The 18,587-nt window shown below is 52.0% G+C and overlaps 5 protein-coding genes across 5 annotated transcripts; 3 read left to right on the top strand and 2 right to left on the bottom strand.

Annotated features, from left to right (window-relative positions):
* Positions 1–2,381: 2,381 nt before the first annotated feature.
* Positions 2,382–4,863, bottom strand: PV05_03103 (uncharacterized protein). Its single transcript, XM_013463728.1, has 2 exons — positions 3,168–4,863; positions 2,382–3,112 (listed from the first exon to the last, which is right to left on the bottom strand). Exons 1-2 carry the CDS (start codon positions 4,735–4,737, stop codon positions 3,078–3,080), a joined length of 1,605 nt encoding a protein of 534 aa, XP_013319182.1. The 5' UTR covers positions 4,738–4,863; the 3' UTR covers positions 2,382–3,077.
* Positions 4,864–5,111: 248 nt separating this feature from the next.
* Positions 5,112–5,933, top strand: PV05_03102 (uncharacterized protein; the record flags this gene model as incomplete). The annotated part of the gene is made up of 2 exons (XM_013463727.1): positions 5,112–5,207; positions 5,259–5,933. The coding sequence occupies 2 exons, from the start codon at positions 5,112–5,114 to the stop codon at positions 5,931–5,933; spliced, it is 771 nt and encodes a 256-aa protein (XP_013319181.1).
* Positions 5,934–6,564: 631 nt separating this feature from the next.
* On the top strand, positions 6,565–9,248 carry PV05_03101 (uncharacterized protein; the record flags this gene model as incomplete). Its single annotated transcript, XM_013463726.1, has 4 exons — positions 6,565–6,592; positions 6,646–7,363; positions 7,412–9,161; positions 9,234–9,248. 4 exons carry the CDS (start codon positions 6,565–6,567, stop codon positions 9,246–9,248), a joined length of 2,511 nt encoding a protein of 836 aa, XP_013319180.1.
* Positions 9,249–9,542: 294 nt separating this feature from the next.
* On the bottom strand, positions 9,543–16,207 carry PV05_03100 (uncharacterized protein). The gene is made up of 2 exons (XM_013463725.1): positions 10,409–16,207; positions 9,543–10,348 (listed from the first exon to the last, which is right to left on the bottom strand). The coding sequence occupies exons 1-2, from the start codon at positions 16,084–16,086 to the stop codon at positions 9,934–9,936; spliced, it is 6,093 nt and encodes a 2,030-aa protein (XP_013319179.1). The 5' UTR covers positions 16,087–16,207; the 3' UTR covers positions 9,543–9,933.
* Positions 16,208–16,419: 212 nt separating this feature from the next.
* On the top strand, positions 16,420–18,408 carry PV05_03099 (pyruvate dehydrogenase complex dihydrolipoamide acetyltransferase; the record flags this gene model as incomplete). The annotated part of the gene is made up of 4 exons (XM_013463724.1): positions 16,420–16,695; positions 16,748–16,800; positions 16,860–17,083; positions 17,137–18,408. Coding segments are annotated over 4 exons (1,678 nt in total), but the record flags the coding sequence as incomplete, so codon positions are not given.
* Between the last annotated feature and the right edge of the window lie 179 nt (positions 18,409–18,587).

Below are 18,587 nucleotides of genomic sequence, written 5' to 3'. Positions count from 1 at the left end.
CTTGCGCTCCGGCATCCACGATTGTACGGAGTAACTCGTACGAAATAGTAGGATAAGTAAGGTAATGTCTTTAAAGCTACTAGTATGAGGTAGGCGGGCTAAGGTCAGGGCCGCCATTGCTATTGCTATTGCTATTGCTCGAGATCCGCGGATCGATCAGCAGTCTACTACGTAGTCTAGGTACCAGTAGTACAGTTGGCCAGGCCAGGCGGAGTACCCGTTCCCCAAAAGTACATTAGGTAGTCCTCACACACTCTGATGACAAGCAACAAGATACATAGTACCTGAAGCACTCTACGCGATGAGCTCGGTGTAAACAAAGCGAGGAACGGAATTGTACCTGACAGGAAGATGGTTTTGATCAGTCATTTTCATTGTCGAGTACTACCGGGATGTCTGTTGGACTCATACTCCAGTAGCGATCATTGAGCTCTAGACCGTGAGGTCCATCCCGTAAGCCCTGTGACAGCACCACAAGCACAGGACTTAGCACGCTTGCCGCCGACCAGGTCTCCAGACGCCTGCCATGCAAAAAGAAGGGGGAATGATATGAAATGCCTGAAAAGGTGGCCATGCACAGGAATAAGTCTAAACCTGTGCCTTGAAGAAAAGCCTCCCAAGCCATAAGATGCAGTCCTGGATGTACTGTATCTCATACAGTGTCTAAAGGTCCATCAAGGTTCTAGCAAGCTCGCAAAAATAGGCAGCACTAACACCTCCGTCATGATTCTGGTGTTGGGGTCGTACGTTCGTCGCCGGGAGGGAGCTAGATAGAGGTCGGCACCTAGGTGGTCGGAAGCTGACATCGTTAGCAGAGGACGAGTACTCTGGACATCGTAGGACATCATCACAACTCACAGTGTCAATGATCAACCGTACTTCCGGTCATGGTACTTGGGCTGTTCCTTCGCTCGAGTGCCTGTCACATTCTGGCTGTACTGGTTGCACATATTGCACATGAGATGGCCGCACTTTCGACACTCCCAGACCTTCAGGGTTTGTCGAGCACATTTCGGGCAGTTCCACACCATTGTCGTTTGTCCTCCGTCGTTGAGTTTACCGACATATTCATGACCGGGACATCGGTGCACTTCGTATGGGAAGCTAAGGCGTGTGTTGGCCGGCTGCAAGAAAGGACATATCAGTAAGATGGTCGTGATATGGCAGGGTTCAGGTGCGATATACTCCTGTATTCGTTCGCTTTGGGTAGCTCATATCGACGATACCCGGTGTAGGGTGGTGGAGGTTGGGATTGGATGTCAGATCGGATGATAGTCCCAAGTGGCCTGAATTTCTGAGCTTGTGATGGTATTGTTTCGATATAGGTAGCGACAGAAAGGCAGCCTCAGGCTGCGAGATATTTATATGTCAAGTATGCAAACGAAAGATGTCCAAGCTGTCACTCTTTCCCGTGTTCCCTAGTCATTGACAAGTGACAGAGGCATCGATTCCTCTCCACAAACGAAGGGTGTGAGGCAGATACGGAAGGTCGAACAGATAACACAACATCATCCCATGAAGCCCAGGACGTGAGAAGTCTCAAGTGACATGTTGATGGGAAGAGACCGTAAAAACAAAGGGTACTTCCGTTCCGATGTCCGTCAACAACGGTGATGGCGGCCCCGGATCAAAGGTTGATGATCACGACAAGCTTCTGATTTGACCCATTTGAGTGGGAAGCTCCAGATTGTGTGCCAATGGTCACCATCCTTTCTTTTGCCTTCAGAGGATGGTCTAGAAAGGTCATGGCTTAGCGGGCAGCGTTCCACCCGAAGTCTAAAACTTTGAACACGGTGCTTGACGAAGACATTGGCACCACAAGGCGGTCCCATCCTTGAACAGACCCTTCACCGTGGGAAGGGAACCTTGTCGGAAGCAAGGATCTCAAGCCCCTAGTTCGTGAATTCGAAAAGCCTCGCATGAAAGATAAAAGCCCCAGGACTCTGAGTCTCTTACTGTCTTCGAAGGACTTACGCACTCAATCATCTAAGAAACGCTGGCGTGGGGTGAACTGACATCCCCGGGACGTAGTGTGGGGGTCGCTGATAGCCCTGCAAGTCCCTGATGCCGGAAATGCTATACTTTTTCAGAAGTATCAGGACGGTCTCAGCTGGCGACGACGTTGTAGAAGGAGTGACAGAGGAACAGAAACAGGAAGCTAAGGAAGTCGTGAGGCGACTTGCGACACAAGCGACAAGCCATTCCATGTGCAAGATGGCAAAGATCCACTGACATCGGTTCAGGGAATATCGCTGGTCAGGGCATGGCGATCGAGCCTAAACGCGCAAACAGGAACACCCTAAGCCCAGTATGCTGAAGGAGTTCCGGAACATCGATCCCGGGGGGTTAGCGAACCCGTATAAGCGGAACCGGACCCTTGCAAGCACCCAGGATCCCAGGCGTTTGAGGCGTTAGTCAGCCCCATAGGCTATCAGCACAGGGGTTCGCAGATCGGAGTGATTGTGCAGCCAGCTATATGCGGTTGAGAGCTCCATGTTGATACATCACGCCGATCCAGGACGAGCTGCAAGATTTTCTATTGATCGCGAGCTGTACGAGTAGCTGTTTGCATCTCCCACTTCCAGCATTCGCAAAAACCCTCGACTCGGGAGAAATATCTCGTAATCGGAGGCTGGCTGGATATTTGGATATTTTGATAATGTACACATTCCATTAGGCCGAGAAAACGCATGATGATGTTGTGTAACAATCCTCAGAAGTCTGGGGTTGGACAAAACCGTAATTCCACCCTGTCCGCTTCTTTGATCGCCTGCAGTCAAGAGAAAATGTGGCTGAGAATCCGAAAACGGGTTTGACAAGTTGCAGGTCTCTGCAGGTCTACAGGGATACTGTAGTAATCGAGGTGACGACGACATACTACGTCCACGAATTAACTTGCCCCGTCGACAACTTTCCGTAGGACCAGCAGAGAATCATCTGCTTCCGCCTCCAAGGGGAAGCATGCCCGGCTACGTCGGCGTATGGTGAGACAGCTGAACGCTGAGATTGACGCTTCAAAGACGAGTGGGGAAGGCAGTGGCCTTCGCACGAGAACCGACAGCGCACTGCCCTTTGACCTATTCACTCAAGCGAAACATGGTCGACATGTCCTCTGCGCGTCATTGAGTGAGCGAACATTCCCGAGATGATGACTTTATGCGGCTTACCTCCGTGATGATTACGACGGATCGCCTCAGCTAGGAGATTGGCAAGGTCGATCACAATCAGCTTCTTCGATTCCCTCATTCGTTCCGTCGTGATGGGAAAGGTATTTGTCACAACGATGTGGTCGATACACTCGCATTCTTCCAGTTCTTCCAAGGAATCGTCACCAAACAGTGCATGCACAGCGACGCAGTATACCTTTTTGGCATGTCCGATCTTGACACAGGTCTCCGCGGCCGCTATCCAGGAACCCGACTTGTCGATGATGTCGTCCATCAGGATCACTGTCCTATCCTTGACATTGCCAACCAGAGTAATGGTATGTTCGAGACCGGGGTGCTTCATGTGCTCGTCTTCTTCATCGGAGGTAGCGGCAGCATCGAAAGAGCCGCCCAGTGCATGTTCTGGTTGAAAGGACGACGCGTTAGATACGAAAGAAGCAGTCATGGGATCGTAATCGATCCTATCTTGCAGAGTTGGCAGATTGTGATCGCCCGGGAGGCCGGAGACTGAGGCCGAACTTGAAAGTGCAGGTGATGGATGGTCGTCATCCACCAGATGACCCTGTACCAAGCGACCTACAATCACATCGCGTGCTCTCTCGTCGTGCAGGGCTTCACTAGGTTCGTATTCGGAGGGACGGCGTGCGCTTGGTGCGGTCTCGATTCGGGTCAACTCATTCGGCGACGCAGGTGCGGGAGAAGACTCCACTCTTGTCGTCTGCACAAGGGGGCTTGATGCAATTGTGACTGCCTTGGGGCGTGACAGACGGTTCGATCCGTTCTTTGCGGAGCTCTTGTTGCGGTGAGGGAGCACATTCCGGTGCTTGTCCTCGAAAGGATCTTCCAATTCGTTGTCAGCGTGATCGGCATCATCTCCGTCACTCTGGCGATGCTCCAGTCGTATGGATTGCGGCTCGATAGCATCAAAGAAGATGGTGCTGTCCATCAAGTAGTTGCTGTGATGGGATGGCCGAGAACGGTCTCTGTCCGTCGACACGAGGGCAAAACTCAGCTTGAGAGCATCTGCTAGCGACGTGACTCGTTTGGTGCCACCCACATTCTTACTGACGACCACCGCTTCTTTCCAGTGGGGCACGTTCGTCTTGATCCAGCGAGCAATGATAGGTTCAGCAAACAAGTTGTCGACGGGCTTTCCGAAGAAACCCTGCATCTGCGAGGCATGTAAGTCGACTGTGATGACATGGTCCACGCCGGCAACCACCATCAGGTTGGCTAGCATTTTGGCAGTGATTGCTCCACGATGGCTCTTCTTCTTGGATTGGCGTGAGTAGGGAAAGTAGGGTATGACTGCTGTAATGGACTTTGCTGAGCCGCCTTTACATGCAGCAATCATGATGAGCATTTCCATGACACTGTCATTGATGTGAGGGCTGCCACTCTGAACGATGAAGACATCTTCATTTCTGACCGAAGTCCCAATCTGCACACTGATTTCACCGTTTGCAAAGTTACCCAATTCGACGTTGGCCGGTGTAGTTCCTAGCCTTTCACATATTGATTGGACTAGGGTGGGATGAGACCGGCCTGAAAAGACCTTGACTCCTCTCATGGTGAAGATGGGCGGACAACGAGCCCCGCGACAGAACTGAAAAAGCAAAGAGCGCTGAAGGCAGCAATGAAGTGGATGTTGCGAGGTCAGTCAACGCATGTCAATCCATATGGGTGTCGAGATTATTTTTCTGGTGGAACAAACAAACGAATGAGGTGTGAGTGAAGCAATACCGGAGTCATTGGGATGAGCATCACGTGACTGCGCCGTACAACAATTTTTCCTCGCCGCGTCTTGTGCCCAGTGGTGCCAGTGTTGCCGGCCTTATCAGTCAGTGACTGGGTCGCTTCAGAGTCGACTGCATCATTGGTGAGAAATCTCATCCATCTCTCAGGTGCTTGCTTCATGACTCTGGCTGGCATGATGCCATTATCATGTCTACCAAATTTCCAGAGATACAGGGAGGGGGTTCCTTGATTCTCGCATGGCAAATCAAGGGCAAAGAGGTCCTTGTCGTAGGTGGTGGTGAGGTGAGTTCCTGTTATCCCATCATCAACAATGTGGATCTGACCATTATCCAGGTTGCGGCCGGTCGCATTGTTAACCTCCTCAACGCCGACGCCAAAGTGACTGTCGTCTGCCCTGCTGAAGGTCTCAATGAAGAGGTGGCATATCGAGTCGACCAGGGCCAGGTCAAGCATGTGGACCGCGTCTTCCTCCCCCTTGACCTCGAACCTCAAAAGAAAGTTGCAATGGTCCTGACTGCAATCGACGATCCGGACGCATCTACACGGATATGGAAATACTGCAAGCAACTCAAAGTGCCCGCCAATATTGCCGATGTCCCCTCGGAGTGCGACTTCTACTTTGGCAGTGTCCACCGCGACGGACCACTTCAAATCATGGTGTCGACGAACGGCAACGGACCGAGGATGGCAGCAGCCATTCGCAGACAAATAGGCCAGATGCTCCCAAAGGGGACCGGCGACAGCATCAAGAGAGTAGGGCAACTCAGAAGAAAGCTCCGAATGGTCGCACCCGGAAAGGGCACACGAGACATCAGCAAGAGGATGGGCTGGATGAGCGAAGTCTGTGATAAATGGAGCACTGACGACTTCAACGATATGAACGACGACGATATGGAAAGGTTGGTTCAATATTACGAGTCGGGCATAGTTCCAAGTTTTGAAGAGATCAGGCTTGGGGATCGAGGCGACGTGGTGTGGGAGTTTGATGGTTCTTTTGGATGGATGTAATTATACGGAGTACCTGTCAGCGATCTACTTGTACTGTGATAATGGACCATACGGCCGGTTCGGAGACCCTCGCGGTTACAAAGTACTTTACCACGTAGTAGGCGAGACTCGGCAAAGTCGGTATGAAGCGAGGATTGAAACCTTGGTAGAAACTTGGAGCGACGACGATGACGATGACGTATGCGAGGGGAGTCGAGGGGAGGTTGGATGTTGCAATGAACTCCCTGTACCACATTGGTCCGTACGGCGTAAGTGGGCGTAGTGTCTACGAGTCTACTCCATCTACTCCATCTCTCACCACGCCATGTCGATGGTGGATTCAAGGAAACAGGAATCTCCCCGTCCTTCCTTGCTTCTCTACATCTTCAAGCATCGACGAATCTACCCTGGATTGATTGCTCTTCGCTTCTGTATTCGTCCACCCGTACATTATTCTTACTGGCAACTTGCTGGCCCAAGTGCATTCTTCTCCCTTCAGCGCCTGGTTGCGCTTGTGACCCTCGTGACCCCTCCAGATACTTAGGTACCAACAACTATCCCTGTCGATCTCGGACTCGATCTTGGACCCCTAAGCCTGCAGAGTCGTGTCCAGCCTCGCGCAATACACTTGGGTCTCAGAGCAATCGTCATAATGCAGTCGCTCAAGCAGAAGCTCAAAGGTCAGTCTGGTTGCTTACTTCTTCCCAGCCGTCCCAGTAACAATTCTGGCCAGACACCAAACTTCACGATGCCAAAATCGAAGCCATCCATCTCAAGCACAAGATAGGCAAGCTCAAGAACATTATCAATCCCAATCATCGACATGACGAGGAACATGAAAAAGCCACTGATCAAAAGAGAGCTGCTATTTGCGACAGTCATCGCTTCAAATCCTATTTTCCGGAGCGAGATAACAACAAGATCAAATGGTATGTCGATGGTCGTGACTACTTCTGGGCCGTCTCTGTCGGCCTGGAAAACGCCAAAGAGACCATCTATATCGAGGACTGGTGGCTCTCTCCCGAGCTCTTCTTGCGACGCCCACCCTTTTTCTGTCAGGAATGGCGTCTCGACCAGGTCATCAAACGAGCTGCCGAGCGGGGTGTCCAGGTTTATGTGATCGTGTATAAAGAAGTTCAGCAAGCGTTGACCTGTAACTCGGCTCATACAAAACATGCTTTGAGAGCTCTCTGCCCAGAAGGCTCGCCCGGCCATGGCAATATCCACGTGCTGCGCCATCCGGATCACAACGTCTTCGAGAATATGGGAGACATGACCTTCTACTGGGCACACCACGAGAAATTCATCGTCATCGATTACCACCTTGCTTTTATCGGTGGGTTGGACTTGTGTTTTGGAAGATGGGATTTGCGCCAGCATCTCCTTGCTGACGTCCATCCGTCTGGCGTCGTCAACGAACTTTTCCCCGGCCAAGACTTCAACAACAACAGGTAGGTAGCGATATTCCCTGGGCTTTTGGGCTTTGCTAATCATACCAGAATCATGGACTTTCAAACCGTGTCAGATTGGTCCAACAACGAACTCAACAAGACCGACTACGGCCGTATGCCCTGGCACGATGTGGCCATGGGTTTGGTCGGTGAATGTGTCGTCGACATCGCCGAACATTTCGTCCTTCGCTGGAACTTTATCAAACGCGACAAATACAAGCGCGACGAAGGCGTCGACTATCTGTGCATGACCACGCGCGCAAGAGCCGACGGCTCCAACGAGGACGAAGACCTGATCTCGATCCAGCGCCCCAAACATCCAGTCGGCAAATACATCGAGCATCCACTTAGCCCTCTCGAGTCCAAAGGCCTTCAGAACGTGGGTAGTGTGCATGCACAACTCGTTCGTAGCAGCGACGACTGGTCCAGTGGCATTCTCAATGACCACAGCATCCAAAATGCATACGCCGAAGTCATCGAGAATGCCCAACACTACATCTACATTGAGAATCAATTTTTCATCACGGCGACCGGGGAGGAACAAAAGCCCATAAACAATACCATTGGCCGTGCCATCGTCAACGCCTGCGTGCGTGCCGGCAAGGAAGGCCGCAAATTCCGCGTCATCATTGTCATTCCCGCCATCCCAGGTTTCGCGGGCGACCTCCGCGACGACGCCGCCATCGGTACCCGTGCCATCATGGATTACCAGTACAAATCCATCCATCGCGGCGAACAGAGCATCTGTGGACAGATAGCCAAGGCCGGCCTCGACCCCTCGCAGTACATTTTTGTGTTCAATCTGCGCGCGTACGATAGGATCGACAAGACCCCGACGCTGATCCAACAAGAAAAAGAATCCGGAGTCTCGTACCAGCAGCTCCAGCGTGCCGAGGCCGAAGAGATCATGGGCAGCGGGATCCACGGATACGAGGGCGAGAGGCGAGAAGGTGAAGCACGTGGCGCGGGCCCTGGTGCCAGCGAAGACGAAAAGCACAGTATCATTGACCGCAAGCGGAAATTCGAGGCCGCCAGGCACCAACTCGACGTCAAAGACCCCGTCACATCGGCCGAAAGCATCGCCGAGGACGCCATGGCCCGTGGCGGCCTCGTGTCCGAAGAGCCCTGGGAAGGCGACCCGGAAGACGAGAAGGCCCACTTCGTCCAGGAAGAACTGTACATCCACGCGAAATTGCTCATCGTGGATGACCGTACCGTGATCTGCGGGTCCAGCAACCTGAACGACCGATCGCAGATGGGCTCGCACGACAGCGAACTCAGTATCGTCATGACCGACACCCGCACCATCGAGTCCACCATGGACGGGAAACCCTACCAAGCCGGCTTCCACGCCGCCACGCTCCGCCGACACATCTGGCGCGAACATCTCGGCATTATCGAGGCCCAGGGTCCCGATGCGTCCGAGGACCCCAACGCCCAGCCTCCGACCGTGTGCATGAACGACGACTACAGTGGCGAGGAATGGGAATTCGTCGCAGACCCGCTCGGCGACGCTCTTTGGGACAAGTGGAAGACGCAGGCCACCGTCAACACGGATATTTACAGACACCTCTTCCGCGCGGATCCGGATGACCACATCAAGACGTGGAAGGACTATGACGACTTCGCCCCGCGCAAGACGATCAAGCAAGGCCATCTGCATGATCCGCACATGCCGGCCGCCATGGTGCGCAAGGAGCTCGACAAAATCCGGGGCCATCTCGTCTGGATGCCGCTGGATTTCTTGTGTGAGGAGAACATGGCGGAACGAGGAATGCAGGTTAATGCTTACACCGAGGTGAGTCCACTATCTCCAGAATCTTTGACCGCTTTTCGTGGGGAGTAATCACTGACCTATTGTGATTTCCAGTCTATCTATACTTGATCAGATTCTGTCCCTCAGTCGTACTGAATTTATCCTCAATCCGGAGAACGGGGACGCAGTACGCGGGCGCCCCTCCAGCAGGTTCCAAGGGATTCTGACAGTAGTGTCACCTACTACTGGTGAAAGTGTCGAGCACGGCTCGGCTAAAGGGGTTCATTTCTGTCTGGGTGTACTGTACTGCGACTCGAATGAATGCGACCGTTTCTTCCAAACTTGATCACTGTTGTGGACAAGGGCTCGCGAGAAGCTACCTAGGTACTTGATGGGGTATGTGCGAGATTTGGGCTTGCCTACCTACCTAACAGTAGTATCGTGCCCCGAATACGGAGTACATGTAATGTAAAATTCGTGCGGTTTTCAATGCCTCTCTCATACACAACACAGCCAGAGCTTCGTGTACCGCTTGCTGACTCCACCACTGGAAGTCCACGGCCTGTTCTGCCAACCCCCCTTGAATTGTCAACCTCAAAGATGAACACAAGTCGATGCACGCCCAGGTGTAACAAAGTCGGGGATCAGATCAAGTCTTCGCCCCGTGGCTACCGTAGTACATACTACTCCGTACAGGAAGCCTAACTCAACTGCCCTGGCCTTCACACTTTTAATATTACCTCGGTAAGGTACTGTACCAAGGAATGGTGATGGTATGAAAAGTGTACCATCAGTAATGGTACTATACTGGTAATCATACTGGTCCCGTCCGGCTGGCTCTACTCCCTCTCCTCCCACGAGGTCCATAACCGAACGTCGTGGAGGCATGCCCAGGACTCGTAGGCGTGGCACTTACACTACCATTCCTCGTCGAGCCCACACTGCCGTCTCGGCCTCGAGTCATGACAAACTCGGGCATTCCAAAGTTCACCTCACCAACGCGACGGAACATACCCCAAAGAGCCGACCGAAGGTCATTGTTGACTTCTTTCTCCAGCAATCCGACTGCGAGAGGATAGAAGGTATCAAGATGCTTCTGGAAGCTGTCCTTGGGGAAATTCGTGTATCCTTCCAGCACATCAATGACTACGGGTCGCCACGCAACGATATTCCGCTGCTGAGTTTCTTCGTCGAGCAGGACAAAAGAGCGAATGATGTCCGCACACAACCTGGAGGACACAATGTTAGCAAAAGAAGTCTACAAGACTCGCGAATAGCCCAGTACTTACGGTACCAATGCTCCCTCGGTTTGCTCCCTGCTTGACCTCCTCTCCTCGCCCTCATCGTGATACATTCTCAGCAAGATACTGACATAAGTATTGGCGGATCCAGACTCTTGTTTCAACAAGTTGGGTGGCTGTCGCATGAATCCTTGCCGCCATAGCGCCATTCTCAAGTCTTTGTCACCATTGAATTTCTTTGCAAATTGGTAGGATTTCTTCAGCAGAGTCATAAGCCGCAGAAGTTCCGGTGACGGAATTTGAGCGTAGACGGAATCGTTGGAGAAGAGTTCGGCCACCGTCTCGATCATAAGCAATTGGAGAACGCAATTCGTGATGATCTTGTTGAAGAAGCGTCGGCGTGCAGCTGTCACTACTGGCGCAGGAGCCTGCATGTCAGATTGGGGACGGTAGTCTTCCAGCTCGTGTGTGGTCTGAGTGTGAGGAATTTCGGGTGTGGCACCAACAGGATCCGCCTGAGCATCCGAAGGAGGACTTGCAAGTGGTAATTCAGTCGGTGCGCCGTTCGCTGTCGGAGTCTCGACAATTGCGGCCCCGGAAATACTCAGACCGTCAGCTCCATCAGTCGAGGGGGTAGGTCGCGCATCAGACATGGTGGCAGCAGCGGAGAAGAGGTCATAAGCTGTAGTGCGGTTGAACAGTTCGACAAATGCTGTCACAATCCGGGACCAGTGCTCCGGCTTGAACTTGGTGACATTCTGAAGAATCAGTTGCTGTAGGCAGTTGCTGCCTATCCGAGCTATAGTGTCGTTTTCCTGACATATACACAGTGTCAACAAATCCAAAAACCGGTCCAACATGTGTTCCAGTGAATCGAAGTAGTGTGTAAACAGGGTAATCATGTTCCGAAGAGCCTGAATCATGGTCGTGGACAGCCACACCGATAGCTCTTCGTGGTTGGGAGCTTTGGACATTTCCGACTTTGATTGCAGGACGACGAAGATTGGATAGAGCACTTGACGCCACAGAGTGTCCCAGAAGTCGGTTGGGAAGTCTCCGCCATATCTGATTAGTGTCTCGAAAAGATAGTTCAAAGCTCTTGAACGAACTTCTAAATCTTCCCCTGTCATCAACACGTCTTGATAGGCAATCAGAACTGGGTACCAGAACTGTTCTTCCTCAGTCTGCGACGTCGGCTGCTTGACTCCTGCCACAATGCCGGAAGTGTCTGACTCAGCTTTGCGATGCCGTCTCGAAAGGGGGCATTCAGGAGTCTTCAGCATTTTAGGCACCGTCGACTTGAGCAATTCAATGGCTTGAAGGGATTTCTTCTGGAACTTCAGATTCTTAGAAAACTCCGTGAGGCAGATGATGAGATCCGGAAATGAGCCCTGCGATATCACAACACCAAATCGAGTGTTGTAGATTTGCGTAGTATAGTCGAAAGCAATGTTGACGATTGCCTCGTACTGCTCCCTGGCCGCAACGGAGAAAACACCAAACATCGTTTTCCAGCCAGACCTGATGTTGTCTCCTCGAGCTTGGATCATCTGTATGAGGCATCTCAACACCATGTCTTTGACTATGACGACGGTGCTGTTTGCCATGACATGCTCGAAAGGTTTAAGGAAATCTTTCTGGAACTTGAATCCGGGCAGTTCCTCGATCTCCAGAAACCTCATCGAAAGTTGTCGAAGGGAGTCAAGCGCGAAGAAAACGACAGCGGTGTTGTTGTGACAGCCAACTTGGTTGAAATGCTCCCCCAAGACTTCCCATATCCGTGTCCACTCTATTCTCACTCTAGTCATGTTGTAATAGCTTATCTCAACCAGTTTCTGAAGGCTGTAAGTCCTTGGAGACTCACTGTTGCCCGACGACTGGATCTCCTGCCAGCTAACTTCGCTGAGGGCTCGGACAAAATCCACGATTGCTTCCGAGGACAACTTCGCCGTGTTCGTGAAGATCCGATCCACACCACGGACCATATCGGTGGACTTCGTCTCGTCCGCAACTTCTGGTCGGAAACTGTGTGCAGATCTTGGTCGAGGACGTTTGGGAGCCTGCATCGACCTTCGACTTCGGTTGTTGTCCTTGGCATTGGAAGGTGTCGGGATGGTTGCCCGTGTGACATCTGGTATGACACCTTCGTCGATGCCGGTAGACAGCAGCTGGAGCCTATCAAGCTGGCTAATACACATTAAGACCTCCCGCCAGGAAGATTTCAGCAATTCGCCTTCGGATAAGGCGACCTCAATCAGGACTTTTAGAGCCTCCAGATTTTTGGCCATCATTTCTTTCAAATTACTCAGGTTGGTGAACTTTGCCAACGCCGTGACAAAAGCGACTCTCGGTGTCTCCAAGTCAAAGCGGCAAGATATCCTTATGGCCAATCTCAGGCCATCCAGGCAGTGTTTGATGAGGTCGAGGTTTTGGGCGTCCTGCATTTGACTCGAAAATGCCGATAAGAAGGACATCCAACTCACATTGAACATAGGTCCGACATGCTGAATGGAGGTTGCCGGGATGAATCGCGACAAGGCTTCCCGGACAGCGGATCGCTTCTGTGCTCTGATGAGGCTCCGATACAGCTGTTCGGTCTTGTTGGCCATTTCCTCGGAAGCTTGTGCATACTTCTCTTTCTGCAGGTCTCTTCCGACGTTTGCAAAAACCTGGCCAGCCCTGGAGGCTAGCCCAGCTGGCATAGCGGCAGTTGCAATACCCATGTCTGCAGCATGTTCTCGTTCGGAAGCCAGGACAATCTCATTACTGGCTATCTCCTCATAAATCCTTGACAGGTAATCCGCAGGTAGATCTTGACCATCGTTAATCCCACGATTATTTTTGATGAAGTCATCCACTGTCATTCTTGGTCCTTTCATTTTTGTACTGTGCTGATCAACATTGAGCAAGATAACCGAATACCCAAGCACATAGGCGGTATCCGCGTTTGCAAAAGCATTCGGATTGCCGGTCAAGTAGCGTTCAGCGAATTTGAGCATAAATCGATCGATCTTTTGAGCTTCTCCAGGAAGCCGAAAGCTTTGCAGGAATTGCCTGAGAGCGTCCACAAAGCGCCGCTTGCTAAAGTCCATGAGGTCGACAAATGCATGCATGATTGCGACGTTCTGCTCATCGCCTTCACCAAGGAATTCTCCAAGCATCGCCTTGTCGAGTCTGTCATTGCCGTAGAGAAACTTCGCTATGTCCTGCGGACTATTGGTCTGAATGAAGCCTTCAGATAAAAGGGCCTTGATCCCCCGTTTGGGTTTGAAATTGAATTGTCTTATTGCCTCGTTTAGAGCAGACTTGCGTTGCCTGACTTTCTCGATCTCGTCAGGATCATCTTCCGCTACGGGAGTGGACACGCCAGAGGAGGAGACAAAACTAGGTATTCGAGGCGATGGTGGAGGCTTCTCGCCATAGTCGAGAGATTCTCTTGAGTCCTCGAACGACCCTTTCGAAGCTGGATAACGCGATCCATTAGGTCGATCAGGAGAATCCTGACTGGACCAATTGTCCAGCGACGTCAGGATATCAATGAGACAACGAAGCGACTGCTGTTTGAGAGCGTATTCAACAGCGATCGGGGGTGGAGGAGGCGGTGGATGACTGAGTGCTAAAGTCGTCAAGGTAGGCAGTAGAGAGCCCTTGGAGTTCCACTCGGAGTGTGATGCGGGCGATTTCGCTTGTTGCTCTTGGTACTGATGTTGTTGCACTGATGTTATCACAACAGGATTGCTGCAGATTCTGGACAAGTGCTCAATAATCTCTTGGTACATGTTATCCAGTGCGGTGCGATCGCAGTCATAATTGAGGTAGACTTCGACAAGGGCTCGGGGATCATTCGCTAATCGCTCTAGGACGTCCATAAACTTCTGCTTTTGGAATTGAGGTGCACTTCGCCTTTCCAGCACCGCAAGGTAGACCTCTTTCAAGAAGACTTCGAGCTCTTTCTTTAGCAGAACACGCATGTGTTTCAGAGAAAGCCAGAAGATTTCGCAGCATACTTCGTATACCCGTGCTACGGAACTCGATGCGTTTCGTGAAAGGCTGAGACATAAATGTGGTTTGGCCACCTGCAGAAATGGGGTATTTTCATCATTGTTGCCGCTCTTTATAGTCGAAAAAGAAGAAGTGAACACCGCCGTATAGTTGTTGATGACATGATAGATTAGGTGCAGTGACAAGAGCTTCGACCGCATGTTTTGAGTCCTGAGATCCTGTTGCTGGTCGTGACTCAAAACTTTCTGGCTGAGTTTGCACAACGATCGGAACACAAGGAAGGCGTCTTTGATGTAAATGTCGTCTTCATCTTCCTCGGCCTCGTCACGGTCTTCCTGCAGACTTGTTCTCCCAACAGGTCCGGAGCTGGAACGGGTATTGTTACGCTCCCGCTTGGCTCGTGTGACTGTCGTAGGTGCTGAATCGGCGACAACCGCATCATCGAGGTGCTTGTTATTCTCGAAGCTTTGCAAAGTCAGCTTCTCCTGGGGTTGCGTTAATCCTTCTGAAAGCTGAGGCGGAGTTCCTTGATCGGGAGTGTCCACCTGTTCAGTCAAACCATTAAGTCCAGCATGTTCGAACATGGTCGCATCGCTCGGCAGCGTCTCCTCAGACTTCGACGCATGCTCCCTGAGACGAACCTCTTTGACGTCTATTCTGACTCTGACCCTCTCGAAAACTGTCGCGATCATCTGCAGTAGCGAACCTTGGGCGACTTGCTGGTTCTGGCTAGACTTGGAATAGATGAAAATGTTGTATATCTGGCGGACAGCTTTCAGAAGTCCAGCACCATGCACTACTATCTTGTCATCCAGTACTGCTGCGAGCAAGGACTTGATAATTTGCTGCTGGATCTCGACGGCGGTCGCTTCATTCTCAAAACAGTCGCAAATGGCCTCGATAGCCCTCTCGATCAGCGGCGGTGTATCTGCCCCACCTGCATTATTTGTCGCGACAGCTGGGAATGCAAAGTACGAGTAGCTAATCAGCTTGCCAATGCAGTCCAAAGCGGTCACCTGCAGGGGCACGTTGAACGACTTTGTGGCCATCTGCAACGGACGGAAGATGGTTTCGGGGTTGACTGCTTGCTCAGTATTTCTGACGTTTGCCAGAGCCGCTTGGACAGCATCAGTGAATTCTTTGTTCCTGCGCACCTCCTTGGCTGCGCCAATAGTCTCCAACGCGCTGACAACGAAGACTGTAGAGTTGACTGGTGAAGGACGTGATAGGGTTGTGGACCTTGAATCAGACCTTACGGGCCGGACGTCTGGAGGTGCCTCCTGCTGGCGTAGGGAAGCGCCGTCGTCTTGTGATGGCGTCGACGTGGTTTCCACCTTGAGTTCTTGCGGAATCTGTGAAGCATCCTGGTCGGCCGTAGTATCGGATGGGGAACCCCCTAGTTGTTCGTGAAGATCAGCCACCTCCCCGGAGCCTGATTGAGACTCTGTCGCTGTTGTTCTCTCATCTTCTGATTCACGGTCGCCTACTTGGTCCTGCGGCTCATCTGCCAGCGTCTTATCCTCGCCGTCATCCTCACCCTGGTCGGCGTCCGCGTCTTGCACTGTTATTGTGACCGCATGGTTTGCATCTGCTTCAGTAGAAAGTTGTTCTGCAGTGTTTTCGTGCTCCGTCTCTTCCACTCCATCCTCCGAGACACTCTGCGGATGCGGGTCGCGATCAGAAATGGAGTCGGCTTGATGGGGCTCACTTTCGACGCCAGCCATTTGGCCGGAAAATGAGGAACAACTTCGATGAGCAAGAAGGGGTAGTTAGGATGGTTGTAAAATAGCGAGATGCATCGGACGCATGGCAGTCGTTCAGGCCGCTGGGCTGTTTGAGATCTGGTCAATGTACAGATCTCTTTATTCCCCTGGCGCATGTTGCGGAGAGCATAAAGTTTCTGGGTCCAATGTTAGGGACCATCAGACGCAGCTGACTAACCACAGGACTAACTAGGGTCGAGCACGAAGGCACCCATAAGCAGACTGCCACTGAAGGTCCAAACAGCCCAAAAAAGGCGGGTACGCGGCGTTGAGCGAGGTTGAGCTTTCGGACGCCGGGACTTCGACTCATTTTCTTAAAAGAAGCTGCCGCCAACAGCCCAACAAAGTATTTCCTACAAACTCGCCGTCGGGGCCTCCATTTCTCTTCCTTTGTCGCTCCTTTGCCCTGCCCGATTGTATAGCGACCTGCAATACTCTCTGCGCTGCGTTGCTAATTGCCATGGCGACCTCAACACTCCTGGCTCGGTCGGGGTCAAGACTCCTTCTACACACTTCTCCCAGCTCCCGAATTAACCGCAGTGCTCTGCAACGACTACAGAATGCTGCAGGGTATGTTGCAGCCTTCAAGGGAAAGGTAGAATGAAACTAATTAAAATTTAAGATCCCAGCCGTTCCCTTGCCTGTCCGTTCTCGGTCGCTACTATGCCTCGAAATGTGCGTAGCCATACTGGGGTCTTTCTTGCTCGAACGTAAAAGGCTGACCGGGATCATAGCTTTCCCTCCGCATACGGTGATCACCATGCCTGCGCTTTCACCTACGATGACGGCTGGCAATATTGGCACCTGGCAGAAGAAGGTGGGCGATACTTTAGGCCCCGGTGATGTCTTGGTCGAGATCGAAACAGACAAAGCCCAGATGGATTTTGAGTTCCAGGAGGAAGGTGTACTGGCCAAGATCTTGAAGGAGTCTGGAGAAAAGGATGTAGCAGTTGGAAATGTAAGAATTCTACGAGTCACCACCGCATGCTGCACATGCTAACAGAGGACTAGCCAATTGCTGTGATGGTCGAAGAAGGCGAAGACGTCTCCGCATTCGAGTCCTTCACCCTCGAGGATGCCGGTGGTGAAAAGGCGCCTCCCAAGGAGCAGCCTAAAGAGGAGGCCTCAGAAGCAACAGAGAGTCCAGACTCTGGTTCACCCACGGCACCACCCGGAGGTGCGAAAGAACCCAAAGAGTCTGCGCCAGAGCCTGTTGAGGCCGACACCAGTGGCGAGCGACTCCAAAGCGTACTTGATCGAGAACCTCCCCTCAGCCCGGCCGCTAGAAAGCTTGCGCTTGAAAAGGGCGTCCCCGTGAAGGCCATCAAAGGCACGGGCCCCGGCGGCCGTGTCACACTTGCTGATATTGAGAAATACAAGCCCGCAGCAGGAGGTGCCGCACCTGCTGGTGCAGCCGCAGGCCCAGCCTATGAGGATATCCCGGCGAGCTCGATGCGCAAGACGATTGCGACGCGACTCAGGGATTCCATGAACCAAAATCCCCACTACTTCGTCTCAACCACTCTCTCAGTAACGAAACTGCTCAAGCTAAGGGAGGCCCTGAACGCGGCTTCCGACGGCAAGTACAAGCTCTCTGTCAATGATTTCCTGATCAAGGCTTGCGCAGTCGCCTGCAAGAAAGTCCCCGCTGTCAACTCGAGCTGGAGAGAGATTGATGGGCAGACGATCATCCGCCAACACAACACCGTTGATGTTAGTGTGGCCGTCGCTACTCCTGTTGGTCTGATGACTCCCATTGTCAAGAATGCTGATAGTGTTGGCCTCCAATCTATCTCGGCATCAGTGAAAGACCTTGGAAAGAGAGCACGAGACGGCAAGCTCAAGCCTGAAGAATACCAGGGCGGCACATTCACAATCAGCAACATGGGCATGAACCCCGCCATTGAAAGATTCACTGCCGTTATCAACCCACCTCAAGCAGCAATTCTCGCAGTTGGCACTACCCGCAAAGTCCCCATTCCCGTCGAAACCGAAGAGGGCACGATTACCGAGTGGGATGACCAGATCATCGTCACTGGCAGCTTTGACCACAAGGTTGTGGATGGAGCTGTCGGAGGCGAATGGATTAGAGAATTGAAGAAAGTGGTAGAGAACCCTTTGGAGATGATGTTGTAGTGCTCTCTATCTTGGGTTTTGGCTGGGATTTAGCGAGGTGGTTGCGGAATGGGCGTGTATAAAACTCGTTTCCTTTTGCGGCAAAAGTTGCGACTGCATTGCCTTGCCATCCGACGATAGTAATTGATTGTGTCTTGCACATCGTAACTTCGACCTGGGTTTCCTGCCTTCTCGTGATAGACGGATGCAGCCCTCAGAGCCCTCAAGGCATTTAGAGCGTCAATCCCGCAAGGCTGCGAAGGTACTATTATTATATGTAGACCATTGAATGCGTCAGAGCGATTTTCAGACGCTAAGATGGGGGTGGAGCGCACCCTGAGTCCCTG

The sequence above is a fragment of the Exophiala xenobiotica genome (genome assembly GCF_000835505.1).
Source record: "Exophiala xenobiotica strain CBS 118157 unplaced genomic scaffold supercont1.2, whole genome shotgun sequence".
NCBI classification, from domain to species: Eukaryota; Fungi; Ascomycota; class Eurotiomycetes; order Chaetothyriales; family Herpotrichiellaceae; genus Exophiala; species Exophiala xenobiotica.
Note: the sequence above shows the minus strand (reverse complement) of the source record. Positions and strands in the feature narration are given on the sequence as shown.

Excerpts from the sequence above, each read along its gene's own strand:
- PV05_03103 (XM_013463728.1), bottom strand. The coding sequence starts at position 4,737 with ATGAGAGGAGTCAAGGTCTTTTCAGGCCGGTCTCATCCCACCCTAGTC. Across the intron at positions 3,113-3,167 it reads CCGTCGTAATCATCACGGAG|AGGACATGTCGACCATGTTT; the intron begins GTAAGCCGCATA and ends AATGACGCGCAG.
- PV05_03100 (XM_013463725.1), bottom strand. The coding sequence starts at position 16,086 with ATGGCTGGCGTCGAAAGTGAGCCCCATCAAGCCGACTCCATTTCTGAT. Across the intron at positions 10,349-10,408 it reads ACCGAGGGAGCATTGGTACC|GTTGTGTGCGGACATCATTC; the intron begins GTAAGTACTGGG and ends TGTGTCCTCCAG.